The 26,790-nt window shown below is 37.0% G+C and overlaps 1 protein-coding gene and 1 pseudogene across 1 annotated transcript; both read right to left on the bottom strand.

The window, feature by feature from the left end:
- Nucleotides 1–26,790, bottom strand: part of LOC128208484 (uncharacterized) — a 143,381-nt pseudogene that overhangs the window by 104,702 nt on the left and 11,889 nt on the right.
- On the bottom strand, nucleotides 9,037–15,074 carry LOC128210010 (uncharacterized). Its single transcript, XM_052914306.1, has 6 exons — nucleotides 14,706–15,074; nucleotides 13,318–13,422; nucleotides 12,219–12,303; nucleotides 11,686–11,847; nucleotides 10,266–10,354; nucleotides 9,037–9,473 (listed from the first exon to the last, which is right to left on the bottom strand). Exons 1-6 carry the CDS (start codon nucleotides 14,844–14,846, stop codon nucleotides 9,468–9,470), a joined length of 588 nt encoding a protein of 195 aa, XP_052770266.1. The 5' UTR covers nucleotides 14,847–15,074; the 3' UTR covers nucleotides 9,037–9,467.

The raw sequence follows: 26,790 nt of genomic DNA, 5'->3' as shown, positions 1-26,790 counted from the left end.
AACATTGCACTACACCGGCACTATATCGGCAGACTAGGAATTTGTAATTTCAACCGTTTCACAAACAAGAGGTCAAAATGATGGGCGATGATCGATTTCGACAATACTTTGGTTCATTCTTAGGTTACGATTTTGGTGATGTTTTTCAATTGTTGAAATATTGAATTTAATCATAATGCTAGCGGTAATCTTTAAAGATAACGTTCAATCGTGATATGGGTAATATTATTGATCTTAAATAGAGTCTAATATTAAAAAGACGTTTTGGTCTTGGGTAATTAATTGACTGTTTCAAACCCCAAATGTATACATATTCAAGGTTGTTCAATATTATCTTTCATAATTAGTGATACTTAACCAAATACATATACATATTCCACATCTGTAAACAGCATCCGGTATAAGTTTGCAAATCCGGTTTACTTGCAAACTTAGTTTTTTTTATTATCTTAGATATCAACTTCAAAAGCGACATATAGAAAGTTTGCCCATTAAATTAGAAATATTTTAAGTAAAATTAATAAGAAAAGTTTTAAGAAATATGGAAATTTTAATTCCAAAATTGATTTCTCCCGTTGGCCACCAATTGGATTTTAGGTCCCCCACGGGGTTTTGGCAAACTCCAAGTGGAGAATTTTCCATGAGAAGAAACTGGGGAAAAAATCAGCAACTTGAAAAAAAAATCAAATATTACAATTTGGAACAGAAAATTACATTTCTATTTATGTTTTGAGTACTAGAGTTATTAACTTAAAAAAATCAAAAATTATGATTTTGTAAAAACGGCTCTCCAATTGGAGAAATTTCCAATTGGAGAATTCCACAGTCAATTTCTATTGATAAAATTCACCAATTGGAGAATACAGAAGTTGGAGAACACAGAAGTTGGAGAAATCACCAGTTTCCACAGTATTACAGCTGCTGGGTTAAAAAAAGTTGGGATATATACATGTCATCATATAATTGCTAATTAATTTAATATTGATAGAATATTCAAAAAAAAAAATAACAATGCAAGATGTTAGTTGTTACCTGATTTCGCGTATACCATCGGCTTTTTCAACTTGTGTGCAATCTAAAGCAGTTTTATTATATACAACTGCGTCAGATGTGTAGTTTTATTATTCCTTTTTAGAAAACTGTTTTATCAAAATGCATATTTCACTATTAAATCTAAAAAATCAATCTGTTTGCTTAATTTTGCATTTTCCAAAGATACTTCCTGGTGGTACTTGGTTATAATATTGAATTTTTAATCGACTTTAAGGTTAGAGAACACTGAATGTATTCCTTAAGACCACTCGGTCAAGGATTACCCGTGAAAGCGCAAGCACTTGCTTCAAACAGGGTCCTTTAATTATTTTTCAAAGCACCGATGAAGGGGTACAACTTTCATTGGTTAAATCTAACTAACATAAACAAGCTCGATTTTGCTAAAGGTGAATAGCTGATAAAATCACTCTCGAGTCCGTTTCCTGGCTGTTACTGTGTCATTTTTGAGAGGCCATCCATGAGATAGTACCCCTGGTGGGAATCGAACCCACATCGTCGTGGGTTAGAAGCAGAAACCTACACCACTAAACCACTTTCATCCTTAAAGTACCGAGAGGCAGGCATCACGCGGCAAAGGGATCGAGCTAAATGTACCATGGAATGAACCCACGACTACGACTTCAATAGGCTACGCCTTAACCAATAGGCTACGGAGACGGTATTAATGCATATACTCAATTGCAGATTAAGGGGGGAGGGGTCGGTCTCTCCACCCCTTTGAATCGTCCGTTTATACATTCTCAGTCATTATCGGGGAAAATACAATATTAAGATAAAAATGCCCTATTTCGGACTATAAATTAGAGGAGTACACCTACCCCGGCCCAACATTTTAAGCCATTAAATTTCTGTTCTGAAGGAGGGGGGATGTGGAAAGATTGATCCAATGAGTTTCTGTAATCAGAATTGTTGTTTCATAATGTTATAGTTCCTTTAAACAGTTTAAACGTTTTAGGACATCGAAATAAACAGACGCATCCGACCTATGATGAACAGGAATGACAACGTTTAAAAGCTATTATTTATACAATTATGATCACCTGACTGACTGAGTATCTGCCAAAACATTTCTGTTTAAAGAGACTCTCTCATGTTTTGACACCAGACATATTTTTTTCTCGTAATGCATCTGAACACTTATATTTATTTTACTCCTTGGTACTGAATTTGCAGAAATAATAGTAACCAGGTTGATTTTCTTTTATACATCAATTGCATTTTTAAAAAAGATGGGAGCAAGCCCATGCCGGTGCAGATAACACATACTCGAAGATTATGTCAATCAACTAATTGTGCAACAGCCTTTTGTTGAATCGTGTTTGTAACACATTTCAAAATTTTGGACTTCAAAGACTATATATTTTAGCACATATCAACATTTAGGGTTCCAGCCATCAATAGCTTAGCTTTAACGCTTAGTTTGATTCACAATACTTTATTTCGTAATAACAATCTATAAAATCCAAGTAAAATATGCATTTTCAAAACCCTGTACGCTTCGCTTAAATTCACTCAAGAACTCAAGTTGGAAAGATTTAAAAAAGTATGTCATAAACATATCCCCTTTAGCGGCTGAGGAAGCCGGTCTAAACCATTCACATACTAAAAAACTGAGTTTCTTAATATATAAATCTCTAATAAATTTGCCAAATAAAATTCAACATGGGTAAACAATTATAAAAAAATAACGTATTTTATGTATTGCAACAAATTTATAAAAAGATAAAGTCAATTGAATCAAAGGAACATTTTCAATGTACTTTCTTTCCCGCGGTAAGTGGACTTTCCATCTTACTCCAACAAGTGAGGAGTATGGTTGATTCTCTTCGTGACTGAAATCAACTTTTTTAAACACTTGGTGTATTTCAAATCTAGTCCATATAAACATCCCCTTTAGATTCTTTGACGATTGCATTTTCCATGGGAGATCACTGCGTAGGATAAACATACACACTGTGGTTTCAACAATGTCAGGGGCGTAGCTACCCCTCTATTCATGTGGATTCATAAATGTGCTGGGGGGGGGGGGGGTTCGGGGACATGCCCCCCCTCAGAAAATTTTGAAAACCATGGTGCAATCTAGTGCATTCTGGGCGTTTCGATGTGCATTATTTAGTACTGGAAAATAACCAGTTTTTGGATCATGTAGTCAAGTTCGCATACTGCTACTTTGGTGGGTTTTTTTCAGAACCATGTTTTTTCAGCCGCGTATTCACGTATATGCGTCTACACGCCTGTATGTTGTGCATATGAATGTATAATTTGGTTTATATGATGCATCCTTAATGTAACACCTTCTTGCTGCTACACCAAAAGAAACTTCATTGGATGTTAACAGTAAAAGAACTAGCACTGACGTTCCCAATTTTTGTCTTGGTCATTTAAATAATAGAAAACAAATTACAAGATAAACAAATTTGTTTTGACTTCTTTAATGAATTATATAAACACATTGTACAAACATATCATGACACTTTTAAACAAAAAGTATGGCTGTCAATTAAACAGTATGCTAGCTTTAAAGATTGAGGCAAACCATTGGAATTTTACAGCGGTCTTAAAAAGGTGTATTTAAAGCTGCAATCTCACTAATTGATCGTTTTGACTAACGGCACTCTTTTATTGTTGGTCTATAAATAGGCCATTTTTTAGACCCAATTTTAAGTGACATAAGACTGCTGAAATAAGATCAGATTGCATTTTGTCATATTTATGGCTAAAATGATGTTTTATTGGTATAGTAGCATTACGAACAATTTAATGTAAATGAACTTTTCGGCAGTCTTACCAAACATTTTTCATTGGTTCTATTGTGAATTATCTAATATGACTGAATTAAAGGAATGATAACCAAATCAGCTTTTGAGACAATTTTTTTAAAGTGTCTAAAATGACAATCTGTGAAAGTGCAGCTTTAAGTTTTGATCTAAAGCTTCATTTACACATTGTTATATTATAAATAACTGTTTAAAAGGTCTCATGTACAAAATAAGATAATAATTTTCATACAAATATCTAAAATTGATTAAAATAATAAAGTACCATTAACATATTTCTTAATAGTGCTGTTTCTCAACTGACAATACCATTCAAAGCCATCATTTCAACTATGAAGTTATTTCAACTTTTTTATAGCTTATATGCAACAAAATATATCAAAAATACAAGCCATGAACAATATAATTGTTCAACTTGCATTGTCCTTGACCTTTTAAAATGACCATTTTCCTGTTCTGTCTATTTGTAAGTTGTGCCCTGAGGAATGAAGTATGACTGTATGAATCACAAAAAGCAATAAAAACACTAAAAAAAATCCCCCATTACCCCTGTAATTTCTAATACAGCAGTAAAATCAAGCAATTTTCAAGATTGATTGTGCTGCCAAATCAAAAACATGTTTGCCAAAACATTTAGAGCTGCATTCTCACAGATATACCGTTTTAACAACTTGTTTTGTCTTGGAATGAGCAAATTTTTGCGTAAATATCAGCAAACCAATGGTAAAAGATTGCTGACAAAACATCAAATCCCAGATTGCTAACAAAACATCAATTCCCAGATTTCATATTTCCTTCTAAGATTAATGTTACTAACGGTTTAAAAAAGTGCATAAAACATCAATGTTTTAACTTAAATAGAAAAGTCTGCGATTGAATTTTTTGTCAGTAGTCTTATATTACTGGTTTCCATGCATTTTTCGCAAAGATTGGATGGTACTAATCCAAAACAAACAAGAGACACAAAAGGGCCTATGCTCTACTGGCTGGGTTTGTGTGGTCAACATCACTGTTTTCGAAAACTCCTTATGGGTATCTGAATACTTAAAACTGAAGACTGTATCATATTCGCAAGCATTTATTACAAAATAGCATTTTTTTTATACTATCAAGGCCCATCATCTAATAATTTCAAGGCCAATAATCCAGGAAACATGGGCAGATCAGGTTTTTGAAAGGAACTGAGCTGTAATGAATATACTGGACAAGTTTCATCAAGATAAAATCAAGACTGAAGACTGTATCGTGTTACCGAGCAATTGTTTACTGACACACTATTTTTTTATTATCAAGGCCCATAATCTTGGCATGCATGGGCGGATCTGGCTGGTTTTCGAAACCGAGCTCATATGGATATGTAGATACTGTACAAGTTTCACTGAGATGCAATTAAAAAGGCTGTATCATGTTAACGAGCAATTGCCTACTGACACACTGATTTTTGTATACTATCAAGGCCAATAAACTAGGCATACATGGGCGGATCTGGCTGATTTTCGAAAGGAACCGAGCTCTAATAGGTATGTAGATACTGTACAGGTTTCATGAAGATACAATCAAAACTGAAGGCTGTATCATGTTAACGAGGATTGTTTACAGACGCACGGACGCACATACTACGTACACATTACAATCGCATAAGCTCTTCTGGCCTTTGGCCAGTAGAGCTAAAAATGAAAAAAGTTGTCAAAACATCCAAAGTGTGAGAGTGCATCTTTAACATTTGAAAGTAACTCTGTTTGCCTCATGCCCCTAAACAGGGGGTTATCATTTCTTTAAAGCTGCACCCACCACAAATTGAGCATTTTGACAAAAAAATTAGTTTTTGTCTTTGAACGAGCCAATTTTTGCTAAAATGCATGGAAACTAGTGATACGTATAAGACTTACTGACAAAAAATCAGATTGCAGGTTTATTTATATTTATATTTATGTTCAAAAGTTGATGTTTTATGCAATTTTTCTTAAAGCGTAAATAATTGACGTCACACACAACAGTTGCCTCATTGCAAGACAATATAATTTTTTGTCAAAACAGTTAAATTGTTATGAAATTGCGGATTTAAAAAGTCTTGAACACAATGGCTTGCATAACTAAACACATTCTTAGCATTTAGATGAAACTTGGTACATCCTCATGTTGCCAGAGACAATACACATGTATGTTACAAGACCCACCACTCTTGCAATTATAATTGATGAGTTATGCCCCTTTTGCACTGAAAACAAGCCTTACAAATTTGTTTTCTCTTGTTTCACCACATAATACAAGACCACACTCTCATGCCACATCATGCCAACGAAAATCACTTTGCATAAGTTAGTATACTTTTTTACAATCGTTGTAATACAACTTAAGTTTAAACTAATTGAAAACAAGAACAGAGGAGCATAAACAACTGCTGAAGGTGCTCTTAGCCTCTATGTAGGTCATATTAAGACTAAGAATTATTATCAGTAACCACTTCTTATATTGATACATTGTACTCTACTCTCTAGATTTATTACAATTTATGATTTTGAATTGACAACAATTAAATATCACTATATTTTTAAATCTTCTAATATACTGTATTTATGTTATAAGGAGATATAGTATAGAATACATTTTATCATGCATCTAAGTTTTATCAAATGTTTCCATTTATAATGAATTCTTTATATATTTGCTGTGTGATAAAATGGTGTGATTCATTTTCATTTTATAGAAATATCAAAAGTTTCCGCATATGTGTGTTTTAAAATCTTTATAATCAAAAGACTATATAATAAGTGGTTCATTATCATTATCTTTAGAAATTTATTTGTTTCCCGTTTTTGACAAAATTCCTTGAATTTGTCATATTTACTTTAAGTCTGTGGGTATTTAAAAGCTGCACTCTCACACATTGACTGTTTTGAACTTTTTTGTCTCAGAATCAGCTCATATTGGCATCAGTGCCTTCAATTCTGTCATATAAGATAACTCACAATAGAACAGATCTTAATTGCTTGGTTAGCTGCCGAAAATCTATAATTTAATAATTTTCTTAAAGCGTTAGTAACGTTTTTAGCCACAAAACATCAAGTTTCGAAATTGAAAATGAAAACTGTGATCTGCTTCTTTGTCAGTAGTCTTATATCGCTGGTTTCCAGACATTTATGCACAAATTGGCTCATTCCAAGACAAAAAAATAAAAAAAATAGTCAAAACAATCAATCTGTGAGAGTGCAGCTTTACTCAGAGTACTCATTCATATTTTATAGCGTTTGTCATCATTCTCTTGTTTTTGAAAAATGTGAGGAAAATGCTTGTTTCAAATAAGTCTGGTTGCGCTCTGATATTGTTTTTTAGTGTTCGTAATTATGTTTTGTCTAATGGAATGTTAGTAATTTTCAAATTCATTGTTTGAATTTAGTTAATCAGAAGCTATCTTTTATCAGTTTGAAATTCATGAATCTGCTGATTTCAAATAGACACTGGGCGAATATACAAGATATATGAAGGCAGTTAATAGTTTTTAATTATATATTTTTTGGAAGTTAGTGCTTTGATTCCTGTTTAAGCTTTAGGGTGTGGGTTCAGTTATATGTAAGTTCATAATGTTAAACACATTATTATTATTTATATTTTATACATAAAATTGTTTTTATATTCAATACGTTTTCCCTTAAGTGTGTATTTTATTAAATTTATTCGGGTACACAAGCTGTTAATGAAATTCACAATTCATATGTTTTTAAGAATGAATTTAGTAAGAATGTATAGCTGTTATACCCGGTTTCACTTTGTGAACCGAATAGGTATGTCATGTGAAGCAGACATGTGAACTCTACCAGCTGTAGACAAAATCTACCGCTTTTTAAACTCTTCTACGGCTGTCGCGACAAAATCTACCGCTTTTGTTTAAATCTACCAATTTTGAAAACAATAGAATAAAAAAGGTCATATATTCACATTTTACGTCCAGTGAGGTTATAAATTTGTCATAATGTAACTGTAGTTGGCTGGTCACACACTGCTGGAGGGCGCCAGTCCGTCCGCCCTATTTTGTCTGGGCAATATCTTTCGGATTATAAAATGATTTGGCAGGAATGACCACCATAGAATCAGGATGTGTCGCACACAGGACCCATGTCCCCTATATATCAAGGTCACAGCATCCTAAGTATTTTCAAATGAAGCAGTTAAAGTTAAAAAAAAAACTGTAGCAGTTTGTTCTTGAAGTTATAAAAGCTCATAAATAAATATTTAGAAAGAGCAGGGGCAGCTCTAGGATTTGACGTAAGAGGCCAAAAATGATGTTTTATGCCGAAAAAACCCATTCTTAAAGCGTAGGTAACGCTTTTAGCCACAGAAACTTCGAACGTAATTATTAAAAACCAATCTTACATCACTGGAAATACCATATATTTACGCAAAAATTATCTTCCATGACCGAGAGTGTAAGATAGGTTCATTCCGACCCGAGCGTGTTTTGCGGAAACGAGGTTTACCGAGTTTCCGCAAAACACCCTACGCGAGGGTCGGGATGAACCTATCTTACACGAGCTGCTATGGAAGATGCTTTTTCTCCCACCACAGTTAAACAAAATTAAGTAAAAATGTATTTGTTGCTATTTTGTGCCTAGTCAAAAAAATAATTGCGTATGGATATGCGATCATTCGTTGTTGTCATGGATATGCGAGCAGTGATTCGGATATTGTTAAAAGTCAGATCGGTTTTTAAATAGTTCTAAGGAGAGTGAAGCATTATTTCTTGAAAGGTGTGTGAAAACTGTTTGATGGGGACATTTTAAGCGAGAAATACTTAATTAGCGTTCTAAATATTGCCACAAGACAAGATTGCCATGATGCTACAGACAACATTCTTCAACAAGGGAGGTAATTACAATGTGGTTACCATTAAAAAGGAGTTCCATACGGGCATTTTAACATCGCCCTTGGGCAAGATAAGAATATCTAGCATGGTTAAATTATTGGATCTACTTATCTGAGGTGGGAGAAATATTCATATTGTTGTCAAAACGGTTAATCTGTGCGAGTACAGCTTTAAAGTCAAATGTGCTTAAACATAATAGTTCATTATTTACAATTATAATAAAAATAAATAGTGCATCTATGAAGAGCATATTGTGCCCCTTTAATCCGTGAGCAAAGTTCAAACTCCAAAACAGGCATTTGGTAAATGTGGTTTTCCTGATAGGCATAAACACAGACGTCGTACAATGATTCCCGAGTTTAATTTCCAATTACATGTGCATTCATACATACACATATATTCGATTCAGTAAGTCATACAAGCGACCATATAACCTCAATTAACACAACAACCAATTAAAAGCACCCATAATTTGTGTTCGGGATTTCGGCAACAAAAAGCAATGTTAAATTAAAAATAAATAAAGAGTCCGTTATGAAAAAGAGTTTTTCAAAGATCAGCTGTTTATTATTTCATTATTTTTTGGTTAATACTAAGTACATAGACGTTTAAAACGTTTGAATTATATGCAATGTTAGCCACATGATTATTTGATAGAATAAGGCTCAAATGCAACTGAAAAAAATGCTTGTCTTTTTTAAATTCAATATTTCAAAAACAGTGATTGGTAACTTCTCCACAAACGCTTCGGCCAACTGTCACGGTCGAGTCCCACGCTATTTCTGTAAACAGAAAACATATGTATATGAGTATACTTATGTCTCGTCTCATTAGTAGTATAGCATGTTCGACAAAATAATTATAATAACTTGCAACGGCAAAAATTTAGGTGGCTTAGTTTACGAATGTCCTCGTCTCACTCCAGGGGTTAGGGGTTCGAGTCTCTCTCGGGTCGTGTTCATTTGGTCTCCTACAACTGCCGGTCGTTTAATTCAGAACTCTAGAGTGTATGTTTATAGCAGTAGTGTTCTACTGTTGAAAATCTCTCGTAGGTACGAAACAGCTCCTGTGTTTCTGAAGGAAACTGATCCAAGGATTATACCCAGAAAACGTACTAGAATGTAATTTACATTAGCTGAAACTGTCTCCACACTATAGAGCTAGAGACACTCTTATTCAAAATCAATACATACACGTGTATAACAAACATCAATTTTGAGTGATAAACATTTAAGTTGATAACTACTTACAAAATATAATTACTGATAACAGGATTGTAAACGTGAATTTTAATAGCTGAAAGTGCCAAAAAAATAATAAATGATTGGTGAATGCTAAAAGATTTATTGTGGTCTACTTTAATATTATAAGGTAGAAATACCTTGTTTTATGCTCATTTCTGTCAAACTAAACTCGGTATCCTTCATAAGAACCATTGTTTGGGACATTGATTCATCCTTTTCGTAATATTAAAACAATTATATATATTGTGGTAAATCTTATCTGGGAGTAATCTTCATCAGTTTATCTTTAAGAAATAACAATTGTTGAAATGTCTCCGTTGTCATAGTTACCTTGCACTTGGTGGGAATGTCAAGGACTGTGGGTGTCCTTAGATTATTCTTCCAGTCGTAGACAACGATGTCACCAATGTTTGCGTATCCTGTAAACAGCAGGGTCATATGAATATACAAACAGACCAAATAATTGTAAAATGACATGAATTAAAACCTTAATGATTAAGAATGGGCGGAGTGAGCGTAGCAACCTACATTAGGAATGTAGGTTGTATTCTAAGCCAAACTAAACTTAGTTAGCTAACCACACACTATATGACGGACGGACACGTAGAGGATAATTGTTTTTTTCAGCGTTAGATCGCAATATATTTCACCGAGTGAGCACAGTGAATTACATTGCGATATTATACTGCAACAAACATTTTCTTTATATTTTATGCCAAGAGTGTTATTAAACGATATTTTTAAAACCGAGTTTTATAAGTAAAACACGCCAATCGGTATACAACGTCATGTTATTTCGGAAATGACGTAGTTGATATTGTGTTCCTGTCCTGTGTGCGCTTATGTTTGATTTGTTGAGCAGAACGGGCTAAATTTTCAAAACAATGAAAACTATCAAACTCATATTTTCATGTTTTTTAAACTCTTTGAAATATCATTTTTTCTAACATATAACTCGCCAAGTTGACGTAAAACAAATCGAGAATGATCTGCATTATCACATTCTCAGTATATGACATCTTCACATAGAATACAACCTACATTTTCAGCCAATGAAATTGCATATAAGCAATCATTAAGTACTAGGCTTAATCATTAAGAATTTCAGCAATCACGGGTCTATATCTATAGGTCTGCCTACTGCCAACTATCCAATACACACTCCCTGCGTCAGATTGTGTGCTGACTTTGTGTCAGCCAATGAGGTCAGTATTCTAAGACAGTAAGCTGATCTGAAGTAATATTTGAATGCTTAAGAAGGGCTCATTTGCTACGCTCTCTCCGCCCATTCTTAGTCATTAAGATATTACTTCATATCATCTAACTATATCTTACATATCAGGGTTCAGACTTTATCGTGGCAGTTGATATGGCAACACTTATAAACTGTAAATACATTTTCTCAGTTTTGGCTTCCCTTCAGACAAATTAATAACATTTAATACGGTCCAATTATTTGTTTAAATGGTGCATTGTTTGAAATTACTTTCAGCTCACTAATTATTTAATGCCACCAATACAGCCCTGCGTTCAGTTACCGGTAACGGTCATTTTATAGTTATAAACTCCTGCTTTTGGTGCCATATGACCTGAAAAAGGCTGGAACATGGATACATGATACATTTAGTGGCATTTAACCTAAAAATAGGTTGTGTACTATACACGATTTTATTATTATTATTTTTTTTATATTAAACTAGGTCTTTAAACTAAGCCTTTAAACGCTTTAAAGGTTAAAATCGGTCATTACCGCCACCGGGGACAATCTGCCTCAGCTCTACGGTGACTATTATGCAGTCGTCGTTCAATCCCATTGAAGCGTATACGCCGTCCAACACATACGAGTAAAACTGAATAGTCAGGGATTTCTGTCCCGTACCAACTACCATTTTGGGACCCACTTTGGCGTCCTCTACAACAAAAGGAAAATATGCTAAATGCGATTTCTCTTTTTTCCAAGTTAATACTTCCTTCATTTTATGTTTAAATGTATACATATCATTATAACCTCCGCCTTTGGTCTCAAAAGTATGTTTCAGTAACACTTTGGGATGCGACGGGGTCAAGCCATAATTCAGCCATTATGCAGTAGGACGCGGACAGACCTTTGCAAAACTCAAAAACAACAATAACAATAACAACAACAACAACAACAACAACAATATCATTATGAACGCGAGGCCTTTTAAATAAATAAATTTAAATAATCGAAAGCCAAGCGATAAAATAATAGTAAAATGATCAGCAGTATAAAGTATATATAATAAATGAGAAAACTGTTACCTGGAATATAGGGCGGGTGCATGGTCCCATTCTTCGCCCTCCTTGTACATGTTCCATTTATACCCTGTTGAGTGTACTCCATTTTCTGAAACAGAATTTCCAACATTCGAAGAGTTCGTGACCCTCCTTCCCGAGCACAAATTTTGAAGATAAAAGGAGTTTGTATCGAAGAAGTTCTGTTTTATCATTATTGAAGTTATAAAGCCCAAAATTTAAGTATTTTTAATTTTAATATACATAATTATTTATCAAATTCGCACCAAATTGACAACAAATTCTCGCATACCAATGTCTAAAAATACTCTTACTTCAATGCCTCCAAATATTCAAACCTTAGTGCTCACACTTCAATGTCGCCAAACACTCACACTTCAATGTCGCCAAACAATTATACTTCAATTTCGCCAAACACTCACGCACACTTCAATGACGTAAAACACGCCACTTCAATTTTGTCAAATACTCACTCTTGAATGCCACCTTTGTTTAACACTCACTCTTCAATGTCGACAATCACTCACACTTAAATGTTGCCAAATTCTCACAGTTCATTTCGCGTAATACCCACACTTCAATGTTGCCAAATACTCTTACTTCAATTTTGCCAAATACTCACACTTCAATGTCGCCAAACACTCACACTTCAATGACGTCAAATACTCACACTTCAATGTCGCCAAACATTTACACTTCAACGTCACAAAACAATCACACTTCAACGTCGCAAAACACTCGCATTTCAATGTTGCCAAACACTCACACTTCAATATCGCCAAATACTCACACTTCAATATCGCCATATACTCACACTTCAATATCGCCAAACACTCACACTTCAATGTCGCCATAAACTCACACTTCAATATCGCCAAATACTCACACTGCAATTTCGCCAAATACTCACACTTCAATGTCGCCAAACATTCACACTTCAATATCGTCAAATACTCGCCCTTCAATATCGCCAAATATTCACATTCATTATCGCCAAATACTCACACTTCAATATCGCCAAACATCCACACTTCAATATCGCCCGCCAAATACTCACACTTCAATATCGCCAAATACTCACAATTTAATTTTGCCAAATACTCACATTAGCGAAGTCCATGTAGATGATACGCACGTCCTGTTTGTTCGCCGCCTCTACATAAACCCTCTGTACTTTCCTATTGTAGTCATAGTCGACCAGTTGCGTTTGCTATAAGTGGAAAACCAAACAAATATAAATTAAAACTGCACTCTCACAGATTGTCAGTTTTGACACTTTTTAAAAAATAAGTTGTCTCAGAATCGGCTGATTTGGGCAACAATGCTTTTAATTCAGTCATATGTGATAATTCACAATATAACAAATATCAAATGTTTACTAAACGTGCCGAAAAGTTCAGTGTTCTGTTTAAAACGTCAGTAACGCTTTCCGCCATAGGATATAAATTCAAAACTTATATATGATCAATTGCGATCTGATCTATTGTTAGCAGTCTTATATAACTGAATTCCAAAGACAAAAAAAGTTGTCAAACGATCAATCTGAGAATAACGCTTTTACTACGACTAGACCGATTTCAGTCGATTTTGCATTGTAATGCACTAGTCAATTGTAACCACGCCCCACCCCCGCCCCCTACCCTCCAGGCAATAGCCGGGACTTTGACAGTTTGTTCAGCCGATCCTGCGAGGACAAACTGCTGGTAAGATCCGCTTCAAATGCCCCCCCCCCGCACCCCGGGGACATCCTAGGTAAGGCCCATTCCCCGCTATTTTCGGCGCGAAAATACAACCAACGCATTCACTCGGCACTGCGGGGTAAAATAAGTGCGCTTTTCCTCCGCCTATCCCCGGTATACCCGAGGGGGGCTGTGGTTACAATTGACTGGTGCACATCTTCCTACAGAATACAGAGCATGTTTTGTATATGTAAGAAATAGCCCGGATGTGTTTTTTCTTTCGTCACGACGGTTTGATTTGTCTTAACTATGTTTTCACTGAATTCGATTATATTTAATTACAGTCTCAACAATGATTTGCAAGATCCTTCGAGTACTGTCTGCATTTAATATACAAGACATTATAGCCAGGCGCGTAGCTGCCTAAACGCAAATACGCGGCTGAATCCACATGATTCTGACAAAAGAAATCAGCCAAAGTTGCAGTAAGCGTACCTGACTACATATTTCTACAACTGTTCATTTTCCAGTTTTAAATAATTACCCTCAAAACGCCCAGATTGCACCATGGTTTTCAAAATTTTCCTAGGGGGCATGCCCCCTCACCCCTCTAGCACAATTATGAATCCACATGAATAGAGGGCTAGCTATGCCCCTAATAGCTACCATCACTGCATAATTTTCAGTGATTTCATTGAAGAATTCTATGCTAATATAATCGATTTACTACAACTATCAAAATACATCGTTTACGCACAGCGTGTATAGCGGTACATATTTATATTCTGATCGATTTGAATGTGAAAATACTCACGTCTAAAATAATGAAAGTCCCCTTTGCCATATAGGTTACAGTTCCGCTTTGAGTGTAGGAGAACACTGGGCTGGGCAGTGTACAGGGGGAAGCCGCCTCGAGGCCTCCTAGGAGCGCCGACAGTAGGAGCAGGTGGAACATCGTTTTTGGTTGATGTAGAAGTTATCGTTGCAACTATAGACACTGACTCTGTATATTATTATAACAGGTAAGATATTATTAATAAACCTTAAACTTTATATTCCTAATGGATAAATGCACTGTTTAATCGGTTGAGCGCTTGCTTATATTCCCTCGTACAGCTTTGTTGTCATTTTGAAACCTATGTTCTGTGTACAATTTGATAAGAAAACCATCATATGACTTCCTTGTTTTGAAATACTATACTTGTTTTAAACTTCAGGCAAAGCTTTGAGCTATTTTCTGATACTAGGGCCAAGCAAACTAATCGATTCGTTCCATGTGGTTTAAATACTGATACCTCATTTAGTGAATATATCCAATAGTATTTATTCTACTAGCTGTTTACTTATTGAATGATTGAGCGATTTAAAAAGAGGATTACGCGTGTATGTCTTAATACCATATCTATTTTATATCATTATATCAATCAACAGTAAGTATATATGTATCCATTATGAAAAGATTTAATTAGAAAGATTTACCGAGACATTTATCAAGATCTCAACAAATTAATGAACGAGGGACTCTTGTCAAGGGCGATAGCAGGAATTGACGTTAGAGGGGGCGTAACTTAGGGGCGCAACCTTTTGACATTCGCCCCTCCCTGAGAACCGAAATTATATGGCATAGAATGTTTAAATGGGGGTCAAGGGTTACTTTCTCATTTTTTTAACAATTTGTAGTCGGAAATGGCGCATTTAATAGCGTATTTTATTACTGTTTTTCTCCCATTGATATAAAAACTAAACTTGGGCGGATTAAGAGGGGGCGTGCGCCAGATACCCCCTTCTAAATCGTCTAGTGCCTGATGTTCGATGTAAGTTTATATTAGTAAGTAAAATAACTCGACTTTATAACATTTAAAACAAAGCGTTGACAATATAGAATCTGTGAACGATTCCCTTAAAGATGTATCGGCATGGAAGCAACCAATATCTTTGCTTTGCCTTTTTGTCATTTTTCGACTTGCACTTGAAATTATAGCCCGATGTTCTAATGACAAATATCTGGCCATTTGAACTTATATGACCTGATCTGTACAGCCGTGTATGCTTGTTTTGCACTTGAGGTCACAAAATATCTCATCACATGATGGTGAAACAGTTTATTCGACCTAGCGAAACGGTTTCTTTAATACGTCTGTAAGTGGACACTTTTGAAGAAAAACAACTAGCGGTATCTGACTTATACGACGATAACTGTGTTGCATATATTAGTGAGCAAATACGTGCATTAATTAATACAGATTTATAAATAGATAAATATAAGTATTTTTTTCCGAAAATTAAACATTAGATTATCATCATGGCCTTTATATACACAATGTATCGGCTAATGGGATTACTCGAAATTCTCGTGCACGGTCGGCTTACAACCGTAGTGAGACAATTTTTCAATAGCTTTGCTGGGGGTGTTATAAGTCGTATAAATTTTAGATAAACCGATCAGGTCTTATGACAATTTCAACGACACCAGGAAATTTACAGTACAAAATAAAAGAGGTTTTCATTTTGTTCCGTCAATATCAAAAAGACCCATGCAACGAGTGAGCAGCCTTTGAATCAGAATAATCCATGATTGTGAATTATTGCCTTGTAAAATTGTTGATTCGTCAGAACCAAAATATTACAAATATTGAGGAGGCGATGGTGTTTATGCAGTGGGATACACGTAAATTGAGTCTACGGCGGTGTTTATACAAAGCAATTAGACATCACTGTTATGCCGTGCAGATATATTCATTTATTTCGACTTCAATGATGCAATACATATTTATTCTTTCTTGCATTGGGGTTTTTAATCGATGTCTTTATTGAAGGGCTGTCGATGTTATATGTATAAATGATCATCACTGTATCAGTTTAAAATGTTTTGTGTATAAATGATATTCACTGTATCGGTTTAAAAGTTAGTATATCATTCTTAGTGAGTACATTACAGTCGAACTCCGTAGGCTCGAACTCGCTTGGCTCGAATTCCTCGATGGCTCGTATTGGATATAACGGACATACTTATTCATACTGAAGGTCAGCATTCATGCTTGGCTCGAACTCACCGAGGCTCGAGGTATTTTCGTTGGTCCCTTTGAGTTCGAGCCAACGGGGTTCGACTGTATATCGTAATTTGGACATTGTGGAAAAGTTCTAATTCAACGTTTTGTTAAGAACAATACTCAGTGTAACGGATGTTAAAATATTAAAAGTATGGAAAGTCAGCTGTATATTTACATAAGACATGCGTGTTTTGCCAATTGTCTGATCCAGAGATGATGTTGGGGATTCCAATATTATTCATACACTTGCATTTGGCGTATGATTTCTCCACATGTGTACCTTTTAACCACAATGAAGACAAAATCTGAATCCCCAACTTCTAACTGGTTGGTTGTTTGATATTCGCAAATGTGAAGATAGGAAATGACTTAAGATGTTCTATGAATTCCGGCCCTGGTTTCTACCCATGACCTTACTTGAGCCTGACAACTTTCGTTCTAATCGAGCTAATCGGATATGTGTGAGCTAGACTTAGACTCCAGACGTTAGTGAGGTTAATGCATGTGTTTATCTGACCTTCTGCAGGCTTGTTTGTCCAATGTACAATGTAGTGCCGGCACAACATTCATTTTTGAATGTCCAGCAAGACATTCGTTTCATAAATGTTTCATGTTTAAATACCCAATGTTGTGTCAGCACGACTTTCATTTAGGAATTCCAAATGCCATGCCAGCATGACATTTAATATTGAATGTTCAATGTCCAATGTCGTGTCAGCACGACTTTCATTTAGGAATTCCAAATGCCATGCCAGCATGACATTTAATATTGAATGTTCAATGTCCAATGTCGTGTCAGCAACACTTTCATTTAGGAATTCCAAATGCCATGCCAGCATGACATTTAATATTGAATGTTCAATGTCCAATGTCGTGTCAGCACGACTTTCATTTAGGAATTCCAAATGCCATGCCAGCATGACATTTAATATTGAATGTTCAATGTCCAATGTCGTGTCAGCACGACTTTCATTTAGGAATTCCAAATGCCATGCCAGCATGACATTTAATATTGAATGTTCAATGTCCAATGTCGTGTCAGCACGACTTTCATTTAGGAATGTCCAATGTCGTGTCAGCACGACTTTCATTTAGGAATGTCCAAGGTCGTGCCAGCACAACTTTCCTTTAAGAATGTCCAATGTCGTGCCAGCATGACATTTAATATTGAATGTTCAATGTCCAATGTCGTGTCAGCACGACTTTCATTTAGGAATGTCCAATGTCGTGTCAGCACGACTTTCATTTAAGAATGTCCAATGTCGTGCCAGCATGACATTTAATATTGAATGTTCAATGTCCAATGTCGTGTCAGCACGACTTTCATTTAGGAATGTCCAATGTTGTGCCAGCACGACTTTCATTTAAGAATGTCCAATGTCGTGCCAGCATGACATTTAATATTGAATGTTCAATGTCCAATGTCGTGTCAGCACGACTTTCATTTAGGAATGTCCAATGTCGTGCCAGCATGACATTTAATATTAATGTCGGGTCAGCAAGACAATCGTTTCATAAATGTCCAATGTTGTGCCAGTACGACTTTCATTTAGGAATGTCGAATGTCGTGCCCGCAAAATTTCAGTAAGGAATGTTCAATGTCGTACCAGCACGACTTCCATTTAGTAATATCCAATGTCGTACCAGCCCAATCTCATTAAAGTCATATCGTGACGTTCACTTCATTTCATTATGCACATAGCGAAAAGTCTTGAAGCATGTATTTCGGGATCTGATTTAAATGAGTTTGACTTGCAAATGACGAATATAGTGCATTAGGGTAAGACGTACATATATCACACTAAGGTAAGACGTATATATCTTGCACTAGGGTAAGACGAACATATAGTACACTACGGTAAGACGTACATATAGCACACCAGGGTAAGACGTACATATAGTGCACTAGGGTAAGACGTACATATAGTACACTAGGGTAAGACGTACATATAGAAAACTAGGGTAAGACGAACATATAGTACACTTCGGTAAGACGTAAATATACTACACTAGTGTAAGACGTACATATAGTACACTACGGTAAGACGTACATATAGCACACCAGGGTAAGACGTACATATAGTACACTAAGGTAAGACGTACATATAGTACACTAGGGTAAGATGTACATATAGTACACTAGGGTAAGACGTACATATAGTACACTAGGGTAAGATGTACATATAGCACACTAGGGTAAGACGTATATATAGCACACTAGGGTAAGACGTACATATAGCACACCAGGGTAAGACGTACATAGAGTACACTAGGGTAAGACGTATATATAGCACACCAGGGTAAGACGTACATAGAGTACACTAGGGTAAGACGTACATAGAGCACACTAGGGTAAGACGTACATATAGTACACTAGGGTAAGACGTATATATAGTACACTAGGGTAAGACGTACATATAGTACACTAGGGTAAGACGTACATATAGTACACTAGGGTAAGACGTATATATAGCACACTAGGGTAAGACGTACATATAGCACACCAGGGTAAGACGTACATAGAGTACACTAGGGTAAGACGTATATATAGCACACCAGGGTAAGACGTACATAGAGTACACTAGGGTAAGACGTACATACAGTACACTAGGGTAAGACGTAAATATAGAACACTAGGGTAAGACGTACATACAGTACACTAGGGTAAGACGTAAATATACAGTACACTAGGGTAAGACGTATATATAGTGCACTAGGGTAAGACGTAAATATAGTACACTAGGGTAAGACGTACATATAGAACACTCGGGTAAGACGTACATACAGTACACTAGGGTAAGACGTACATAGAGTACACTAGGGTAAGACGTAAATAGAGCACACTAGGGTAAGACGTACATAGAGTACACAAGGGTAAGACGTACATATAGTACACTAGGGTAAGACGTACATATAGCACACTAGGGTAAGACGTACATATAGTACACTAGGGTAAGACGTACATACAGTACACTAGGGTAAGACGTACATATAGTACACTAGGGTAAGACGTACATATAGCACACAAGGGTAAGACGTACATAGAGTACACTAGGGTAAGACGTAAATATAGAACACTAGGGTAAGACGTACATAGAGTACACTAGGGTAAGACGTACATAGAGCACACTAGGGTAAGACGTACATATAGCACACAAGGGTAAGACGTACATATAGTACACTAAGGTAAGACGTACATATAGTACACTAGGGTAAGACGTACATACAGTACACTAGGGTAAGACGTACATATAGTGCACTAGGGTAAGACGTACATATAGTACACTAGGGTAAGACGTAAATATAGAACACTAGGGTAAGACGTACATAGAGTACACTAGGGTAAGACGTACATAGAGCACACTAGGGTAAGACGTACATATAGCACACAAGGGTAAGACGTACATATAGTACACTAGGGTAAGACGTACATACAGTACACTAGGGTAAGACGTACATATAGTACACTAGGGTAAGACGTACATATAGCACACTAGGGTAAGACGTACATAGAGTACACTAGGGTAAGACGTACATAGAGCAAACTAGGGTAAGACGTACATATAGCACACTAGGGTAAGACGTACATATACAACACAAGGGTAAGACGTACATAGAGCACACTAGGGTAAGACGTACATATAGAACACTAGGGTAAGACGTACATATAGCACACTAGGGTAAGACGTACATATAGCACACAAGGGTAAGACGTACATATAGCACACTAGGGTAAGACGTACATATAGCACACAAGGGTAAGACGTACATATAGTACACTAGGGTAAGACGTACATAGAGCACACTAGGGTAAGACGTACATATAGAACACTAGGGTAAGACGTACATACAGTACACTAGGGTAAGACGTACATACAGTACACTAGGGTAAGACGTACATATAGTGCACTAGGGTAAGACGTACATATAGCACACTAGGGTAAGACGTACATATAGAACACTCGGGTAAGACGTACATATAGAACACTCGGGTAAGACGTACATATAGCACACTAGGGTAAGACGAACATAGAGTACACTAGGGTAAGACGTACATATAGTACACTAGGGTAAGACGTACATACAGTACACTAGGGTAAGACGAACATACAGTACACTAGGGTAAGACGTACATAGAGTACACTAGGGTAAGACGTACATAGAGTGCACTGGGGTAAGACGTACATATAGTACACTAGGGTAAGACGTACATATAGTGCACTAGGGTAAAACGTACATATAGCACACTAGGGTAAGACGTACATATAGCACACTAGGGTAAGACGTACATAGAGTACACTAGGGTAAGACGTACATATAGCACACTAGGGTAAGACGTACATATAGCACACTAGGGTAAGACGTACATAGAGTACACTAGGGTAAGACGTACATATACTACACTAGGGTAAGACGTACATAGAGTACACTAGGGTAAGACGTACATATAGTACACTAGGGTAAGACGTACATATAGTACACTAGGGTAAGACGTACATATAGCACACTAGGGTAAGACGTACATATAGTACACTAGGGTAAGACGTACATATAGCACACCAGGATAAGACGTACATAGAGTACACTAGGGTAAGACGTACATAGAGCACACCAGGATAAGACGTACATATAGAACACTAGGGTAAGACGTACATAGAGCACACCAGGGTAAGACGTACATATAGAACACTAGGGTAAGACGTACATATAGTACACCAGGGTAAGACGTACATATACTACACCAGGGTAAGACGTACATATAGTACACTAGGGTAAGACGTACATAGAGCACACCAGGGTAAGACGTACATATAGAACACTAGGGTAAGACGTACATAGAGCACACAAGGGTAAGACGTACATATAGAACACTAGGGTAAGACGTACATATAGCACACTAGGGTAAGACGTACATATAGTACACTAGGGTAAGACGTACATATAGCACACTAGGGTAAGACGTACATAGAGTACACTAGGGTAAGACGTACATATAGCACACTAGGGTAAGACGTACATATAGCACACTTGGGTAAGACGTACATATAGTACACTAGGGTAAGACGTACATATAGTACACTAGGGTAAGACGTACATAAAGTGCACTAGGGTAAGACGTACATATAGTACACTAGGGTACGACGTACATAGAGCACACTAGGGTAAGACGTACATATAGTGCACTAGAGTAAGACGTACATATAGCACACTAGGGTAAGACGTACATAGAGTACACAAGGGTAAGACGTACATATAGTACACTAGGGTAAGACGTACATATAGCACACAAGGGTAAGACGTACATAGAGTACACTAGGGTAAGACGTACATAGAGTACACTAGGGTAAGACGTACATATAACACACTAGGGTAAGACGTACATATAGTACACTAGGGTAAGACGTACATATAGCACACTAGGGTAAGACGTACATATAGCACACTAGGGTAAGACGTACATATAGTGCACTAGGGTAAGACGTACATAAAGTGCATTAGGGTAAGACGTACATATAGCACACTAGGGTACGACGTACATATGGCACACTAGGGTAAGACGTACATATAGTACACTAGGGTAAGACGTACATATAGTGCACTAGGGTAAGACGTACATATAGCACACTAGGGTAAGACGTACATATAGTGCACTAGGGTAAGACGTACATATAGTACACTAGGGTAAGACGTACATATAGCACACTAGGGTAAGACGTACACAGAGTACACTAGGGTAAGACGTACATATAGAACACTTGGGTAAGACGTACATATAGCACACTAGGGTAAGACGTACATATAGCACAATAGGGTAAGACGTACATATAGAACACTCGGGTAAGACGTACATATAGAACACTCGGGTAAGACGTACATATAGCACACTAGGGTAAGACGTACATATAGCACACTAGGGTAAGACGTACATAGAGTACACTAGGGTAAGACGTACATAGAGTACACTAGGGTAAGACGTACATACAGTACACTAGGGTAAGACGTACATACAGTACACTAGGGTAAGACGTACATAGAGCACACTAGGGTAAGACGTACATAGAGTACACTAGGGTAAGACGTACATAGAGTACACTAGGGTAAGACGTACATAAAGTGCACTAGGGTAAGACGTACATATAGCACACTAGGGTAAGACGTACATATAGTACTCTAGGGTAAGACGTACATATAGCACACTAGGGTAAGACGTACATATAGCACACTCGGGTAAGACGTACATATAGTGCACTAGGGTAAGACGTACATAGAGTACACTAGGGTAAGACGTACATATAGCACACTAGGGTAAGACGTACATATAGCACACTAGGGTAAGACGTACATATAGCACACTAGGGTAAGACGTACATAGAGTACACTAGGGTAAGACGTACATAGAGTACACTAGGGTAAGACGTACATACAGTACACTAGGGTAAGACGTACATACAGTACACTAGGGTAAGACGTACATAGAGCACACTAGGGTAAGACGTACATAGAGTACACTAGGGTAAGACGTACATAAAGTGCACTAGGGTAAGACGTACATATGGCACACTAAGGTAAGACGTACATATAGTGCACAAGGGTAAGACGTACATATAGTACACTAGGGTAAGATGTACATATAGTACACTAGGGTAAGACGTACATATAGTACACTAGGGTAAGACGTACATATAGAACACTCGGGTAAGACGTACATACAACACACTAGGGTAAGACGTACATATAGTACACTAGGGTAAGACGTACATATAGTACACTAGGGTAAGACGTACATATAGCACACTAGGGTAAGACGTACATATAGCACACTCGGGTAAGACGTACATATAGTGCACTAGGGTAAGACGTACATACAGTACACTAGGGTAAGACGTACATATAGCACACTAGGGTAAGACGTACATAGAGTACACTAGGGTAAGACGTACATATAGCACACTAGGGTAAGACGTACATACAGTACACTAGGGTAAGACGTACATAGAGTACACTAGGGTAAGACGTACATATACTACACTAGGGTAAGACGTACATATAGTACACTAGGGTAAGACGTACATAGAGTACACTAAAGTAAGACGTACATAGAGTACACTAGGGTAAGACGTACATATAGTACACTATGGTAAGACGTACATATAGTGCACTAGGGTAAGACGTACATATAGTGCACTAGGGTAAGACGTACATATAGTGCACTAGGGTAAGACGTACATATAGTACACTAGGGTAAGACGTACATATAGTGCACTAGGGTAAGACGTACATAGAGCACACTAGGGTAAGACGTACATATGGCACACTAGGGTAAGACGTACATATAGTATACTAGGGTAAGACGTACATATAGTGCACTAGGGTAAGACGTACATATAGTGCACTAGGGTAAGACGTACATATAGTACACTAGGGTAAGACGTACATATAGTGCACTAGGGTAAGACGTACATAGAGCACACTAGGGTAAGACGTACATATAGTGCACAAGGGTAAGACGTACATATAGCACACTAGGGTAAGACGTACATATAGTGCACTAGGGTAAGACGTACATATAGTACACTAGGGTAAGACGTACATATAGTGCACTAGGGTAAGACGTACATAGAGTACACTAGGGTAAGACGTACATATAGTACACTAGGGTAAGACGTACATATAGTGCACTAGGGTAAGACGTACATATAGTACACTAGGGTAAGACGTACATATAGTACACTAAGGTAAGACGTACATATAGTGCACTAGGGTAAGACGTATATATAGTACACTAGGGTAAGACGTACATATAGTACACTAGGGTTAGACGTACATATAGTTCACTAAGGTACGACGTATATATAGCACACTAGGGTAAGACGTACATAGAGTACACAAGGGTACGACGTGCATATAGTACACTAGGGTTAGACGTACATAGAGTACACTAGGGTAAGACGTGCATATAGTACACTAGGGTTAGACGTACATAGAGCACACTAGGGTAATACGTACATAGTACACTAGGGTAAGACTTACATATACTACACTCAAGTAAGACGTACATATAGTACACTAGGGTTAGACGTACATAGAGCACACTAGGGTAATACGTACATAGTACACTAGGGTAAGACTTACATATACTACACTCAAGTAAGACGTACATACAGTACACTAGGGTAAGACGTACATAGAGTACACTCAAGTAAGACGTACATATAGCGCACTCGGGTAAGACGTACATACAGTACACTAGGGTAAGACGTACATATAGTACACTAGGGTTAGACGTACATAGAGTACACTAGGGTAATACGTACATAATACACTAGGGTAAGACGTACATAGTACACTAGGGTAAGACGTACATATAGTACACTAGGGTAAGACGTACATATAGTGCACTAGAGTAAGACGTACATATAGTACACTAGGGTAAGACGTACATAGAGTACACTAGGGTAAGACGTACATATAGTACACTAGGGTAAGACGTACATATAGTACACTAGGGTAAGACGTACACATAACACACTAGGGTAAGACGTACACATAACACACTAGGGTAAGACGTACACATAACACACTAGGGTAAGACGTACATATAGCACACTAGGGTAAGACGTACATATAGTACACTAGGGTAAGACGTACATATAGTACACTACGGTACGACGTACATATAGTTCACTAAGGTACGACGTATATATAGTACACTAGGGTAAGACGTACATATAGTTCACTAAGGTACGACGTATATATAGTACACTACGGTACGACGTACATATAGCACACTAGGGTAAGACGTATATATAGCACACTAGGGTAAGACGTACATATAGTACACTACGGTACGACGTACATATAGTACACTACGGTACGACGTACATATAGTTCACTAAGGTACGACGTACATATAGTACACTAGGGTAAGACGTATATATAGCACACTAGGGTAAGACGTACATAGTACACTAGGGTAAGACGTACATATAGTACACTACGGTACGACGTATATATAGTACACTACGGTAAGACGTACATATAGTACACTAGGGTAAGACGTACATATAGTACACTAGGAAAAGACGTACATATAGTACACTAGGGTAAGACGTACATATAGTGCACTAGGGTAAGACGTATATATAGTACACTAGGGTAAGACGTACATATAGTACACTAGGGTAAGACGTACATATAGTACACTACGGTACGACGTACATATAGTACACTAGGGTAAGACGTACATAGTACACTAGGGTAAGACGTACATATAGTACACTACGGTACGACGTATATATAGTACACTAGGGTAAGACGTACATAGTACACTAGGGTAAGACGTACATATAGTACACTAGGGTACGACGTACATATAGCACACTAGGGTAAGACGTACATATAGTGCACTAGGGTAAGACGTATATATAGTACACTAGGGTAAGGCGTACATATAGTACACTAGGGTAAGACGTACATATAGTACACTACGGTACGACGTATATATAGTACACTAGGGTAAGACGTACATATAGTACACTAGGGTAAGACGTACATATAGTACACTAGGGTAAGACGTATATATAGTACACTAGTGTAAGGCGTACATATAGTACACCAGGGTACGACGTATATATAGCACACTAGGGTAAGACGTACATATAGTGCACTAGGGTACGACGTACATATAGTACACTACGGTACGACGTATATATAGTACACTAGGGTAAGACGTACATATAGTACACTAGGGTAAGACGTACATATAGTACACTAGGGTAAGACGTATATATAGTACACTAGGGTAAGGCGTACATATAGTACACCAGGGTACGACGTATATATAGCACA

This window comes from Mya arenaria, chromosome 11 (assembly GCF_026914265.1).
Source record: "Mya arenaria isolate MELC-2E11 chromosome 11, ASM2691426v1".
NCBI classification, from domain to species: Eukaryota; Metazoa; Mollusca; class Bivalvia; order Myida; family Myidae; genus Mya; species Mya arenaria.
The sequence above is the reverse complement of the archived record's forward strand: the minus strand, read 5'-3'. Positions and strand labels throughout refer to the sequence as shown.

Coding starts and splice junctions, on each gene's coding strand:
- LOC128210010 (XM_052914306.1), bottom strand. CDS start 14,846: ATGTTCCACCTGCTCCTACTGTCGGCGCTCCTAGGAGGCCTCGAGGCG. Junction 11,848..12,218: donor GCACCCGCCCTATATTCCAG/GTAACAGTTTTC, acceptor CTTTTGTTGTAG/AGGACGCCAAAGTGGGTCCC. Junction 10,355..11,685: donor GCAGATTGTCCCCGGTGGCG/GTAATGACCGAT, acceptor TGCTGTTTACAG/GATACGCAAACATTGGTGAC.